Source organism: Equus caballus, chromosome 21 (assembly GCF_041296265.1).
Source record: "Equus caballus isolate H_3958 breed thoroughbred chromosome 21, TB-T2T, whole genome shotgun sequence".
Taxonomy (NCBI): Eukaryota; Metazoa; Chordata; class Mammalia; order Perissodactyla; family Equidae; genus Equus; species Equus caballus.
In genome coordinates this window covers 60,418,980-60,434,353 of record NC_091704.1, presented here as the reverse complement: position 1 = coordinate 60,434,353, position 15,374 = coordinate 60,418,980, and the positions used below count along the sequence as shown (strand labels likewise).

At 39.4% G+C, this 15,374-nt stretch overlaps 1 protein-coding gene across 1 annotated transcript in view; it reads left to right on the top strand.

The window, feature by feature from the left end:
- The first annotated feature begins 3,365 nt into the window (after positions 1 to 3,365).
- The window catches only part of OTULIN (OTU deubiquitinase with linear linkage specificity), a 53,340-nt gene continuing 41,331 nt past the window's right edge, over positions 3,366 to 15,374 (top strand). Inside the window, exon 1 of the mRNA XM_070246283.1 lies at positions 3,366 to 3,401. Coding sequence (XP_070102384.1) covers positions 3,366 to 3,401 — 36 coding nt within the window. The remainder of the gene's footprint in view (positions 3,402 to 15,374) is intronic.

Below are 15,374 nucleotides of genomic sequence, written 5' to 3'. Positions count from 1 at the left end.
CTGTTCAAGAGACTCAGAGGGTCACACTTTAGTAGTAAACCAACCCAAAATAGAATCTACTCCAGACCTACCCTTAAAGAGTTTAGAAAAAAGCAAAAGAAGGATCAAATCAATCTGATCTTCCAGTAATTTAACTGCCCTCCAGAATAAAGCTAACACGCTTTAAAGGAAGATAGCAAAGTTCGGATATTCAATAACCTAACAACTGAATGTTCAGCATCCAGCAAAAAATTGCCAGACATGCCAAGAAGCAGGAAAATGTGACCGACCCATAGCCAGGAGGAAAAAGAAAGAGTCCACAGAAAAGACTCACCCATGACAGAGGTGACGGACTCAGTATACAAAGACTTTGAAATAGCTATTACAAATATTCTCACTGTGTTTAAGGATCTTTAAAATAGCATGAATATAAATCAGGAGACATATTGAAGACACAAAAAAGAACAAAATAGGAACTTCTAAAGATGAAAAACAAAATATCTTAAATGAAAAAACACGCTGGATGGGATTAATTGCAGTTTAGACATGGAAAACGAAAATATCTGTGAACTTGAAGATGTAGCAATAGAAACTATTCAATCTGAAACTCAGAGAGAAAAAAGATGGAAAAAATAAATGAGGCCTCAGTGACCCAGAGGTATATCAAGTGGTTTATTACATGTGTAATTGGAGTCCTTGAAAAGCGTACGGTTGTTGGGGGAGGGGGGAGATAGAGAAATATTTGAAGAAATAAGGGCTGAAAAAAATTCTAGATTTAATAAAAACTGTGAACCCACAAATCCAAGAACCTCAGTGAACCCCAAGCAGGATATACACACAAGCATAAAAAAAATCACATCAAATCGTGTCATAATCAAATTGCTGAAAACAGTTGTAAAGAGAAAAATCTTTTTTTTTTTTTAAGATTGGCACTGAGCTAACATCTGTTGCCAATATATTTTTTTCTTCTTGTTCTTCTCCCCAAAGCCACCCAGTACATAGTTGTATATTCTAGTTGTGGGTCCTTCTAGTTCTGGCATGTGGGATGCTGCCTCAGCATGGCCTGATGAGCGGTGCCAAGTCTGCGTCCAGAATCCAAACCGGTGAAACCCTGGGCCACCAAAGCGGAGTGCGCGAACTTAACCACTAGGCCACCGGGACAGCCCCAACAGAAACATCTTAAATCAGCCAGAGAAAAGGGACATGATGTACAGAGGAACACAGATATGAATGAGAGAGATTTCTTTTCAGAAATGATGCAAGTCAGTAAACAATGGTATGACATCTTTAAATTGCAAAATGAAAAAAAATAGTTAACATAGAATTCTATATCCAGGAAAAATCTCCTTTAAAAATCTCACCTTAGGGGTTGGCCCCGTGGCCGAGTGGTTGAGTTCACGCGCTCCGCTGCAGGAGGCCCAGTGTTTCGTTGGTTCGAATCCTGGGTGCGGACATGGCACTGCTCATCAAACCACGCTGAGGCAGCGTCCCACATGCCACAACTAGAAGGACCCACAGCGAAGAATATACAACTATGTACCGGGGGGCTTTGGGGAGAAAAAGGAAAAAAATAAAATCTTAAAAAAAAAAACTCACCTTAAAGTGAAATAAGGACTTTTAAGATAAACAAAAGCTAAGACACTTTGTCTTTTAACGTCACTATAGGTAATGCTAAAGGAAATTATTTAGGCAGAAGAAAAATAAAACTAGATGGAAACTTAGATATACACCAAGGAATGAAGAGCACAAGAAATTGTAAATATGTGGGCAAGTATGAAAGTATTTTATTCTCAATTTAAAATTTCTTCTAGGGGCCAGCCCAGTGGTGCAGCAGTTAAGTTTGCGTGCTCTGCTTCGGCGGCCCAGGCTTTGTGCTGGCAGATCCCGGGTGCAGACCTACCCACCACTTATCAAGCCATGCTGTGACAGTAGTCCCACATATAAAGTAGAGGAAGATGAGCACAGATGTTAGCTTAGGGCCAAGCTTCCTCAGCAAAGAGAGGAGGATTGGCGGCAGATCTTAGCTCAGGGCTAATCTTCCTCAAAAAAAAAATTTCTTCTAAAAGTAGTTGACTATATAAAGCAAAAATAGCAAATGTGTTTTGGAGTTCGTAACTTATGCAGAAATAAAATGTATGACAATAATAGCACAAAGGATGGAAGGAGAAAGTAGAAGTAAACCGTTGTAAGGTTATTACATAACATTCAAATATTGTCATTCAAAGTAGACTTGGTAAGTTAACGATATATATTATAAACATTTGACGACCACTAAAAACTAAAATGTGGAATATAACTAATAAACCAATAGCAGGAAATAAGAAAGAAAATGAACAGAGAACAGATGGAATGATTAGAAACTAAATAGCAAGATGGTCAATTTAATCCAACCATTAAATGTAAATAGTTATAAATCCTCCAATTAAAAAGAATGAATTAGATCCAGCCAACTGGAGGGAATTTCATGATGTGTCCTGAAGTGGAAAAAGTAACATGCAGGGTTGTGTATAAAGTATGACTCAATTTGATTCAATGCTTAGGAAGCAACTAAAACCTCAGCACACCTACGTCTCTTGACTGATTGATAGATAGAGAGATAGGTGATGGAGATACGTGATGGTTTGAGACTGGAGAAAGTGTGGAAGAATAAATATTGAGCTATTAGCATTGTTTATCTATGGGTAGTGGGAGGAGGAGGTGAGGAAAAAATAAAAGGAGAAAGCAAAATGGAAGCATACGTATGACAAAATGTCGACAGTGTTAAATATAATCTATGACAGTATTGTTGATAATAAAAATGAGTTCTGAACGTAGACGAGGACCAGAAGGAGACATGAACAAATGAAAACAGTGAATTGACTTAGGATGGGATTGTGGTTAATTTTATCCTTAGATTCTAGAACTTTGATATAGTTTCTATAACAAAATATTAAAATTAAAAACCAAAAATATGAGGTCTGAAAATACATAAAATTATGACCCAAGTTACTTCTTTTTTAAAGATTTTTTTTTTCCTTTTTCTCTCCAAAGCCCCCTGGTACATAGTTGTGTATTTTTAGTTGTGGGTGCTTCTAGTTGTGGCATGTGGGACGCTGCCTCAGCATGGCTTGATGAGCAGTGCCATGTCCTTGCCCAGGATCCAAGCAGGCAAAACCCTGGGCCACCAAAGCGGAGAGCTCAAACTTAACCACTTTGCCATGGGGCTGGCCCGCAAGTTACTTTTATATAGTATTTTATAGTGTTCTTTGAATCTTTAAAATTTTGTGAAGGGAAAGCAAAGAGTTTTTGTGCAATAATTCTCCCAAGACAGTTACAGCCCAGTAAATGCTTTAGCATTTTATCGGGTATTAGCACACATCACAGGCTGTTGTGAGTAGTCACGAAACATGGAAAGAGACTCCACAGAAATGAGAAATGAGTTGGTGAGGGTCTTTCACTGACTTTGGCTGACTTAAAGAAAATTGTCAGGAAGACAAGAAAATTAGTGTTGGAATTGAGGCAGCTCCAGCAGGGAGAAAGCAGGAACCCCAGGGATGGTCCACAGCAGGAGCAGTCCACTCAGGTTCCTTCCACTGAAATGAAGGAATTCCAGTCTTACTTCAAACTTACATCACTAGCTCAAGTGTCAAAATCCCAGAAGAGAGCTCTGGACTCATCATGTGCCTGCTCTCTGGATACACCAGGACCTACTGGGAAGTGCTCAGGACCCCTTAGGATCTTGGTAGCAGGAGGGCTGGTTCCTGTAATCACAGTTCCCCCAAGGTTACATGCACGTAGAGAGGAAAAGCTATTTCCAAAAAGAATTCAAGGTGTTTGTAGAAAGGGTTGATTGACATTGGGTGACCGAAACATCTCTCTCTTGGTACTGGAAAATGGAATAGGAACCACAGGGAGAAATGTGTACAGGATTGAGTGTCACACCCAGAATATAGAGTCTGCCTGCCACATGTAACCCAACTACATTCTAAGTCTGGGGTCCAAAGTGAGGAGGGCATGGTTTGCAAAGGCTTTTTGCTATGTATTTGCAGAAATTGAATTTATGGTCCTAAACCCAATATAATAGACATAATATGGCTTACCTTTAGCATGAAAGAAGTTGATATAGTAGTTTATGTTGTTGGCTTATTTTTAGGTATTTATAGGTATTATATAATTTTTTTTTCAATACAGATTTCAAGTTTCTCATCTCAAGTGTTCCCATAAGAATATATTAATTATTTTTACAGGTTTCTGATAGGGCTCTAAAACTGACCAGAAAGAAAATACATTAACAAATTTGGGAAAGAAGATGTTCTAAATATAATAAATGTTGCTGAGTGATATGAAATGATATGGTGCATTTGAGGCTTGGAGAAGAACATAGGCAGATGGGCAAGTTGGGGAAATCATTAAGGGAAAGAAGCAGACTGTTGAGATTCTGGGCATCACAAAAGGAAAAATAAGCCCTTTCAGATGGGCTTATTGTTGGAGAAAGCAACAAATTCATCACTGAAGGAAAAGGTAAGGATTAAATGAAGGAATTATTATGGAATGGAAATGGGAAGCTTTTGCTTTTTGAAAGATGTGGACTCAAGATCCATCTCCAAGCTTCTCAGAATGTTAGGGGATGTTGTTTGTGCCTGTTCAGAACGGTGTGCTTTCTTTTCTCAGGAAGAGAAGTACTATTTATGACTTCTGTGTTAATGAACCCCAGGGCTCCTACGGAAATGTGCTCTGACCTCTGACACAATATTTTTACTTAAGCCAGAGCAAAGGAAATAATGCACATTGAGAGTTCAAATGGCTGCCTTCCACCCTGTTCCCTTTAAAAATCAATAATTATTTTCTATGTTATTTTTTCTTCTTAGGGAAGCAGCATGTGGCTTTATGGAATTTGGCAGAGTTAAACATCCTGTGCTAGTTATTTTGTTATTTAAATATGAGTAAGATTGGTAAATGGCAACTGAAGTTGAACCATTTGAGTGAGAATGAGAGTGATGAAGAACAGTGAAATAGAATCATACATGTTTAGTCAGATCTTCGCAGATTATCTTGTCCACCTCCCCCACCGCAATTACACAAATGAAAACAGGAGTTTACATGATTTGATGCAATTTTGCTCTTCAAACATTTGTGGGACTTTTCTACATAATTTCTTTTTTTGAAGTGTTAAATCTTACAGAATTCCTTTCAAAGTGTTATATGGGGTTAGAATTAACACCCACCTTACAGGTAAATTCTGTTATAACGGGATTGATCACGTAGAAATAGGTGTTGGGGACATGTATCTGCAATTATGTGCTGAAGCTCATCTTCGGACTCAGTTTAGAAAGGTGAGGGATTAGATACATAACTTTTAATCCATTCCTCATCCTTAGAAATGGGCCCATTTCCAGGCCAGATCCAGGGTTATGTTTTAGAAATTTGCGCCATCTAATGCATGCTTAAGAAGATGATTCTTGCCGTGAAGACACTTAACAGAATTAATCTTAAGCTTGAGCATATCCAGGGCACTAGTCTTGGCTTCCAGTGTCATGGGACATTATGTGCTCCCAGAATAAAATAAATTACTTGATAATCCAGCAGGATAACTTGTTCAAGAATTCGGTAATAAAAATACCTTTCATGAATACAAGTCATACGAGTTATTCACAAATATTGTCTTAGTTTATCATGCATGTGTAATTAATCACAAGTTTTGGATAAGGAAATGAAGCTAATAGAGGCAAGTGACTTGTCTAAGATCTCATGCTGAGTGAGTGCCTGCCACATAACAATCAATCAATATATTTTGCTAAAGGATTAATGTAGTGTAGCAGATCTTTTGTCTCCTCGTCAAGCGCTCACAAAATGCACTTATAAAGACAATCATGGCTGCTATAACATACAGCGGTGTTGAAAAGAAAAAAAGCGTGACAGAAATGTCACTTTTAGAAAACTTGCGGGGACTAGAGTAGCCTTTTTTACCCACCTCCGAGGAACCGGCCGTCGCAAGGGAGCTGTCCCTGGTGCTGAACCTGTCATGCTGGGTCAGAGGACGGCCTTCATCCATTTGGTACGTATTTTCTACTGTGTGTCTTTTACCAATGACAATACTATTAATAACAATTACATTTATAAAACACTTTTTCCTTTTTAATATTTTAAGGACTATTTTTTAAATTATAGCTTTTTTGAGTTATTTACATACCATTAAATTCACTTTTTCAAAGTGTATGATTCAGCAGATTCCAGTATATACATAAAGAAATAATTGTAAAATTATTACTACTATGTAATTTTAGAACATTTTTATTACTGAAAAGATACGCCAATCTCCTCTTCCTCCAGCAGCCAAGAATCTACTTCATGTCTCTACAGATTTGCCTATTCTGGACTTTCATATAAAGGGAATCAGGCCAAATGTTACCTTTTGTGACCGGTTTCTTTCATGGAGCATAATGTTTTCAAGGATTATCCATGTTGTAATAAGTATCAGTACTGCATTACTTTTTATTAACAAACAATAATCTGTTGTATGGTACACCACATTTTATTCATCTATTCATCAGTCAATGAACATTTAAATTGCTCATACTTTTTGGCAATGCTACTATGAACATCTGTGCACAAGTTTTTTATGTGGACATATGCTTTCAATTCTCTTGGGTACATTCTTAGAAGTGGAATTTTCGGGTTATATGATCTTTTTAATATTTTGAGGAACTGCCAAACATTTTTCCAAAGCAGCTGCATTATTTTACATTCCCACCAGCAATGTATGAGGATTCCAATTTCTCTATATCCTTGCCAACATTTGTTATTGTCTATCTTCTTGACTTTAGTCAGCCTAGTGAGTATGAAATTGTATCTCATTGTGGTTTTGACTTGCACTCGCATTTCCCTAATAACTAAATATGTTGAGCATCTTTTCATGTACTTACTGGCCATTTATTATCTTCTTTGGAGAAATGTCTATTAAAATATTTTGCCCATTTTTAAAACGTTGTTTGCTTTTTCTTTTTATTGTTCAGGTGAAAGAGTTCTTTACATATTGTGGATACAAGTCCCTTATCAAATATATCATTTGCAAATATTTTCTTTCACTCTGGGTTGTCTTTTCACTTTCTTTTTTCTTTTTAAAGATTTTATTTTTCCTTTTTCTTCCCAAAGCACCCCTGGTGCATAGTTGTATATAGTTTTTTAGTTGTGAGTCCTTCTAGTTGTGGCATGTGGGACGCCACCTCAGCATGGCTTGATGAGTGGTGCCATGTCTGTGCCCAGGATCCGAACCGGCAAAACCCTGGGCTGCCGAAGTGGAGCACGCGAACTTAACCACTCAGCCACGGGGCTGGCCCCTCTTTTCACTTTCTTGATGGTATAAAGGACTATTTTCAACACAGTGATTCTCTGATTCTTCCCAGTCCTTCCCTCTCCAGGGATTTTTTAATAGACTATAATAAGAATTCCAACATTTATGCTCTGAGTAGCTCGTTATGAAGCAGGGAACTCATTTACAATATAATTGTTGGAAAATATCATATGAAAGAAAAGTTTTAGTGGTTCTCTGGGAAAAGATTTGTTTGTGAAGCTGGTTGATGCAGGATATGTGACATCTGCTTCCTGCAGGAGAAGAGGCATGCCTCATATGCTATACTTTTCTCATTATCCTGAGCCTACTTTCCCCTCAATAAAGCAAACTGCTTGAAAATTATAGCCAGAAAAAAAAGGAAATGGAAGTATAGAATTGTTTTCTATCCTAAAAAGCATTAAGTTCTTGTTTTCAAATTTGGTTCTTTGGCAAGAAAATATATTCCTTTTACACAATCAAAGGGAGGTTAAACTATTTTTAAATTGGAAAACATTACCTTCTACAAGAGTTTTCCCCCCCGCTTAGTGGAAAGCAGACTAAGAAAAAGAATCCAGTGAGTTAACTGAGATCAGTTTTATGCTGTTAAAAAGTTCCAAATGTGGTATTTATCCAACACCTGCATTGAGTTGAAAAAATGTCTTCTAACTGTCATTGCCCTGAGCTGAAAATGTATCTTCCCTATTTTGGCAGTTCTCCACCATGTGCTTAAGTTAAGGGAATGTTCTTCCCCCTGCTAAAATCAATAATGGCCATCAATATAATTGAAGAATCATTCAAAGACTTAAAGCTTAATCTATTCATAAGAGTAAATGATATTCATATTTATTTTTAAATGCTTATTTTTTTGGACAGTAAAGAGAATGATCGAATAGTTTCACTTACAAATATCTGAAATACTCATTTAATTTAGATAGCTTTCAATGTGTTTCACCTTAGCATTTTAAAGTCACAACAGCTAGGGTCATCTGAAATACTTTTTATAGTTTATCCAAGTAATTCCTGTGTAGATTTACTTTTAAAAATAAATATGTAGTGAGAGTCAGAAGACCTGGATTCTATTTTCCATGTCACTGTGATCTCTAGAAGGTGGTGAACCACTGCTTTAATTTCCTGCTGCTTTTGAGGATGCTACACAAATGATTTAGTAAAACTGGCTTTGAACTTTTCTCTGTTGGTGTCACCAGAATTACAGTAAAGCGAGAGTTTTGTCTTGTTTTGCTTTGGGTTTTTTTGTTGTTGGTTTGTTTGTTTTTTAACCATTGTTCAGTACTGGGTTATGGAGAATTCACAATCTCCCACAGAAACCCTGATATAAGAGCCCCCTCAGTCAAGTCACCACTTCAGTCATTTCCCTGCCCTACATAATGTCAGAGAGACGAGAGCATTATGGGGGAGCAGTCATTTGAATTTTAAAAGAATGACTTGGATGGAAGTATGGAAAATGGAATGAGATGGAGGAGAGACATCAGAGCTAAGAAGACCAAAGAGAGGGCTTAGTGACCAGTTGGACATAGGAGGCAAAGAAAGGAGAGATATTTAATATAACTAGGCCTTTTCTAATAACCTATGTAAAATGTCATATCCTGTCATTCACTACACCTTTACTCTGCTCTATTTTTCTCTCCATAGAACTTGACATTAACACATACACACACATACACATACACGTATGCATATGTTAGCTGTTGTCTATTTAACTAGTAGAATATAAGATTCATGAGGAAAGGGAAGTCGCCATGTTTACTGTTGTATTCCCAGTGCCTACCACAAATATACTTTTGAAGGGATGAATGAGGTGACTCACTTAAGAGAAGAAGTAGATTGCAATATCATTAACTAAGATAGGAAATATAGAAGGCAAGGCAGGTTTGTGAGAATTGGTGATGGATTTGTTTTAAGGCATGATGATTTTGAGGTGTCACCGTGAATATATGGTCTGGAACTTGGCAGGGAAGATAGGACATTTGGAAATCATGGGTGCTTAGGTATTGGTAAAAGAATGAATTTCTAATGAAGGAGACATGATATACTGTGTGTGGATCTCAGAATTTTGTGTGACTTCTGTCCGTCAGAACTGTCTTCTTCATTCTCTGCCTCTGCTTAACGGGATTTGTAGGTGATTCTTTACAGCTGTTAAGGCCATCCGGAATGCTGTTCCTGCGACCACATCTAGTTCACACCTGCCTGGCTATCTCTGTCTACTCTGTGAATGACTCCAGTTTACTTAGGATGACAATTTATATATACATTTTCAATCCTTTGGATAGTTTTACTGTTATCTGCTGAGTATGTCTGTTCTTTCATAAGTCACTTGAAATACCTACTCCCTAAACACAACACACATCCATACACACACACATCCATGCCAAATCATGTGATAAACCATGAGACTAACAATGAATACAACAGGAATAAGTAATTTGAAAACTCACAACAGATTAAACAGAAATGAAGATGTTCCACAGTTCAATATTTAAGACTATTTAACAGGCAGCCATGATGTTCGTTGTCATAGTGTCAACTAGTAGAGCTCATATATTTTTGTTCTTTAAAATAACAAGGGCAGAATGCCCTTGCAATAAGCATAATTTATGCCAGCTCCCTTATCAAAGCATTTCCCAATGTCACTTTTAGTTAAAAATTACCTGGTCGAGATAAGATAGCTGTCAATTTGACTGCCATTATGAATGTATCTGGAGTTCTCACACTTTTCACAGTCAGTTGATAGGTTTCATATGTTTCATTAGAAAAATAAACTATAGTATAATTCACTCCATTGATTTTTAAGCAAATCTGAGTAATACAGTGTATTAAATAGCATTGAGAGTTGGATACAGTGAATATCAAACATACTATTTGTTATTGACTAAGACTATTTGTTATAGGCTAAGACTCACCTGTCAAGGTTCAAACTGGATGAATTATATTATTCTGTTATTAAGCATTTTCATTATATTTTATTTAAAATGTAATCATTGACTATCAAAATGTACTTTCCCAACGACTTTCATAGGTTATGCTTTCAGGAAGTGTTGCCACTTTGGGATAGCCACCTCTATACTTAGAGCAGAAGTAGTTCTGAACCTTCTACAAATGTCAAATAATTACTGTATCAGATACCTTCTGACGGCCTCCTTCCTTCTAGAGGCACCGCTCACCTCCTAGACGGTGCCCCCTCCACCACTTTTGATGCATTTGTCAGGCTGGCTGAAGTCTGAGTTGAAGGCCCAGCCTTGATGTCTAACATGCTGTGTCACTCCCCTACTTCCAGGTTTGAATGAAATGCTACATCATGCCAAATGGAATCTAGCCTCCTGAGTGGCCACTGAAGGGCTTGATGATGCCACCCAGCAATGTGAGTGAGTTAGCTTTCCGTGGAGTGAAACTTGACCAGTAGGAAATGGGAGATGGGGGGGGGGGGGGTAGCGTCTTCCTCCCATGGGATACTCTGAGATGCAATTTTTTCTTGCAGCCCTCTGGGGGAGTACAATGTGCCAAGCATTGACTGGCCTTCCTTTTTTTTTGATGTTTTTTAAAGAAGTGGTAGCCAGCATGATAACACATTACATCACTTTGCTTCCCCTCTTTTCTTGCCTCAGTTCTCTTTTTCCTCATACTCATTGTCTTGGGTTTTCACCTCCTGTTATGGACAGAATTGTGTGCCCCCCCCCCCCAAATTCATGAGTTTTGAAACCCTACCCCCAATGTGACTGTATTTGGAGATAGGGCCTTTAGGAAGATAATTAAGGTTAAATGAGGTTATAGGGATGGGACCCTAATCCAACAGAGTTGATGGCCTTATAAGATGAGGAAGAGACACGAGAGAGCTCTCTCCCTCTCCACATGTGCACAGAGGAAAGGCCACGTGAGGACATAGTGAGAAGGAAGCCATCTGCAAACCAGGAAGAGAGCTTTCACCAGAAACCAATCCTGAGAGCACCTTGATCCTGGACGTCCAGCCTCCAGAACTGTGAGAAAATAAATTTCTATTGTTTGAGCCACTCAGCCTTGGTATTTTGTTATGGCTGCCTAGCAGACTAATATATCTCCCAAATCAAGTATGATGTTTTGCTTTCTTGAGGAGGTTTATCAAGACTATGACTATAAAAAACTGTAGAGGACACTCTTAAGTTAAACTTTTAATCAATAAACTTCCTTTTCATGTGCAAACTTCAGGCGATCAAAAACTTGTCTGTACAGTGTGAATCAAGATTGTCGAGGTCAGCATTCTCAACGTGTGGTCTGAGGACGCTTTCAGTGGATCTGGGAGGTCAACATCAATTGTTAAAATACTAAACCATGATTTGCCTTTTCATGCTTAATCTCTCACAAATATATTGCGGAATTTTCCAAAGGGTGATATTGCAGCTGTCTGAATGCAGAAGTGGATCCAAAAATCCAGCCTCATTCTGTTAAGCCAGACATTAAAGAGATTTGTAAAAATTGAAACAATGTTCCTCTTGTCACCATTTTCTGGGTTTTGGAAAACATAGTTATTTTTCATTAAGATGTTTTTATGCTAGTATATAATGGGTTTATTATTTTAAAAGAATTAGTGCATATTTTTAAAAAATTTCTCAATTTTAACATCTAAAACAGTGAATATCAATACATAAGACCCACATAAACAAAAGCCCACTGAGGTCCTATTTTAAAATGTAGGTTTTATTATTATTCAGGTATGGTTAGGCCAACAGACCAGGAGACAACTGTCATTGAAAGGATAGTTTGCTCCCAAGAGAAGGGGGCATGCCATGCCACACGGGGCCACACGGGGAAGCACCACAGTCTGTCAGGAGGCGGAAGGAGTGAGGGGAAAGTGTGGGTGAAAGCCTTATTGTGGTTTTCCTAGAAGGCAATAGGCAAAGCAGGCTAAGCAGGTTTAGGATTGGCTAGTCTGAATAATTTCAGCAGGCTCCAGGGTGTAGGGGCTGTCCCTGGGTTGTCTGGTATCCGGTCCAGGGGCAATTAGGACAGGGGAATGTTGGCCTGAGGGTGAAAGCCCTATGAGAGCCTAATAAAGGGCGTGGTTGTGGGGTTGGGGCTGTGGACTGGTTAGTTTGCATGTGAAAGGTGGACTCACAGGGAATTTGGCTGCTGTCTCTAAGAATTAGCTGGCCCTAGGAGGGGCAGTCTCTCCTGGGCTAGCAAGGTTCGATATGCCAGAGCACCAAGAATACAGAAAAAATAGTGAATACAGGTCCTTAATAGTTTTTAGGAGTGTAAAGAGTGTAGGGATGTTCAGAGATCTAAAAGTTTGAGAACTGCTGGGCGAGGTATGCACAATAACAAAGAAACCCAAAATCTCAATGTCTTAACACAGCAAAGAGGTAGGGTTTTTGCTCATGCAAAGTCTTCACACTTTTCAAAGGCAGCAAAGAATATTTTAACATTAAAAAAATAGGCTGTAACGTCAGAACAAAAGAATATCATTTAAATTTAATGACCTTAGCTTAATGAGAAACTCCCCAAGTTATCCTTATATTTTGTGCTTTTTCTGCGAATTAGTGAACTTTCATCTCTACTTAGGAAGAGCTCAGGGACTCGTGCTTGGAAATTTCCATTGTCTAGATGATCATGATGGAAATGATGTGAAGGGAAGGAAAGAGTTTGGTTTGTTTATATGCTGAGAAAAAGGACCTAGTAGAGAAGGGGAGAGGTTGAAGATATTGGAAGGGGCACTTGATGGAAATCCTGGAGGAGGTGAGAGGATGAGGGAGGGAAAGGTCTGAAATAGGAGGATAGACAGACAGACATCTCTTCCTCAGAAACTGATCGGAAAGGAAGAAATGGTGCCCTTGAAGATAAGTGAGTGGGGGAAGGAGGGAAGCTGAGAGAGCCCATCCTTAATGCCACTGATTTTCTCCGTGAATCACAGGCAAGTTCTTTCCTAAAAATGAGGAGAGCAGGGAATGATGAAGGTTTAGCTGGTCCATTGCAGGTTTGGGGAAGGGAGTGGACCAAGAACAAACAGAGGTAGTGGTGCGAAACAGAAGGCCCAGTTGAGTTTAGACCTTAATAGTAACAGCATGAAACACATGGTAGCCTGACTTTTCTAACTGTGCTTTTTAACCCTGGGGCTAAACAGAGGAGGGGTTGGGGTGAGTGGAGGGTACTGAAGTTTATTGATAGGCTGCGTAGGACGATGGTTATGAACATGGCCTTTGAAGCCAGATGGCCTGGGTTCGAATCCTGACTCTGTCACTTTCTTTCCTATTTAGTAAAATGGGGCCAATAATAGTCTTGAGGTATTGTTTTAATGTGGGCAGTAATGGTTTCGTGGAGTTGTTTTGAGGACTAAATATATGATCTGGATTTTCCGTCCACACCCTCCGCTGGGGGTTAAGGGCCCCACCTTGGTTTCATGGTTTCATGCTTAGGTGAGTGTTGGACGCTTGACTAGGGACAAACCCAGCTCCTTTCCACTCCCGCCCATTTCCTTTGAGGGCATGCCCTGCTCAGGCTCCTCTTTCGTGGCCCTCACGATCTTCTCTGATTTTGGTGGATGAGTAAGAGGCAGCTACATCTGGCTCTCTCCTGTTCTATTTCCAAATTATATTTTGACATAATCTCTAAGCCCTACTTTCCTCAGGTCTTTAGTTTTGCATCTCAATTACCTATTTTAGAGGTAATCTACACCCTGCCTCTATTTGCATTTTTACTCTCATAACCCTAGTCTACGCATTTATCCACTTGCCCTCCAGATAGATACCACTATATCACAGGGAAAGGTCATAAGCATGAAATATGCAAGAGATAAAAGCATAAAAATATATTTCAAAACATCTCTTTTCACCTATTACCTCTCTTAGTTCTCCCATGAGTAGATGTCCCCATCCCCCTAAAACACCCAAGGCTGATGCTCAGAGGGGTTAATAACATGCTCAGGGTTACAGGGTTGCTTATTGCTAGAGCAGTAACTCACGTCTATGCCTGTGCTTTGCCACCTCAGTGCTCTGCACTGCCTCACAGGGCTGCACTGGTCCTGCTGGGGGCCTGAGGGATGGTGGCGCTGGAGGACCAGGTGATAAGGGAGGTGTAGGTGTTGATGGAGAGTAGCTACTTACTGTAAACAGCACAGGCAAGAAGAGAAAGAGGGGCTGTGTGTGCAGAGGTGGGGGCTGATCAACAGGGAGAGAAGAAAGAAGGGAAGGAGCTAGAAGTCACACTGAAATTGATGAGCAAGTGGAGAGGGGAAAGGAGAGGTGACTTTTGACAGAGTGGGATGTGGAGTTGACGATTTTAAGGGGGTTTACTTTCAGATGATGACAGGGTTTAGGGTGCAGCCATGGGACTGAGTTGCTGCAGAGAAGTTGAACACCATTGGTGTGGAGGACGCTAAGAACTGAGTTTCAGTTGTTTGAGTGAATGTTGAAATGAACAGATCTGGTATCAGAGTCCTTTAAGAATGTTTGAGAGTGATGTTGGAGTTGATAACAAGTAGGCAGGGGCCAGGGTAGCAGAGGCGCAGAGCTGGCACAAGGCAGGAGCCTCCCAGGAAGAGGAGGGCTGCAGAAGTGGGAAGAACCTTGGTTTTCAATTGTAGCTCATGGCACTTCTCATACGCTACTTTGTAGGGGCCTCCCAGCAATCCGAGGACATGCATATAGGGCAGGAAATTGACTTTTTCCAAGAAAACCAGCTGTTGAGTGCCAGCCGTGGGACTCAGATCAAGGCTCCTGACTTGATTCATGCTGGCTGTAGTTTGCTATGAGAGCCTTGTTCTTCTGCATACTATTCACAGTAGGAGATCAAGCTCTTAGAAAGAAAACTTAAAGATTCTATGCAGAAAAGGAACAACATTTCTCTAAGTTTTCTTCGCCCCAGACTCTGCTAAAAATCTTCAGGCTGTAAATGGAAGGGAGGAGCTGCTGGGCTGTCCAGAACTGGTCCAGGAGAGGCTCTTATGGTGCCACCTAGTGTCCAAGATTGCACCTATCTACTAAGCTTTGGCTATAAGTGTTCTGAAAAATAATTTATTTAAGGAAATTGCAAGTAACTGACTAATTCTGCAACAGAATATCTATTAAACCATCTAATATTTTTCTCTCCCTACCAGGCGGAT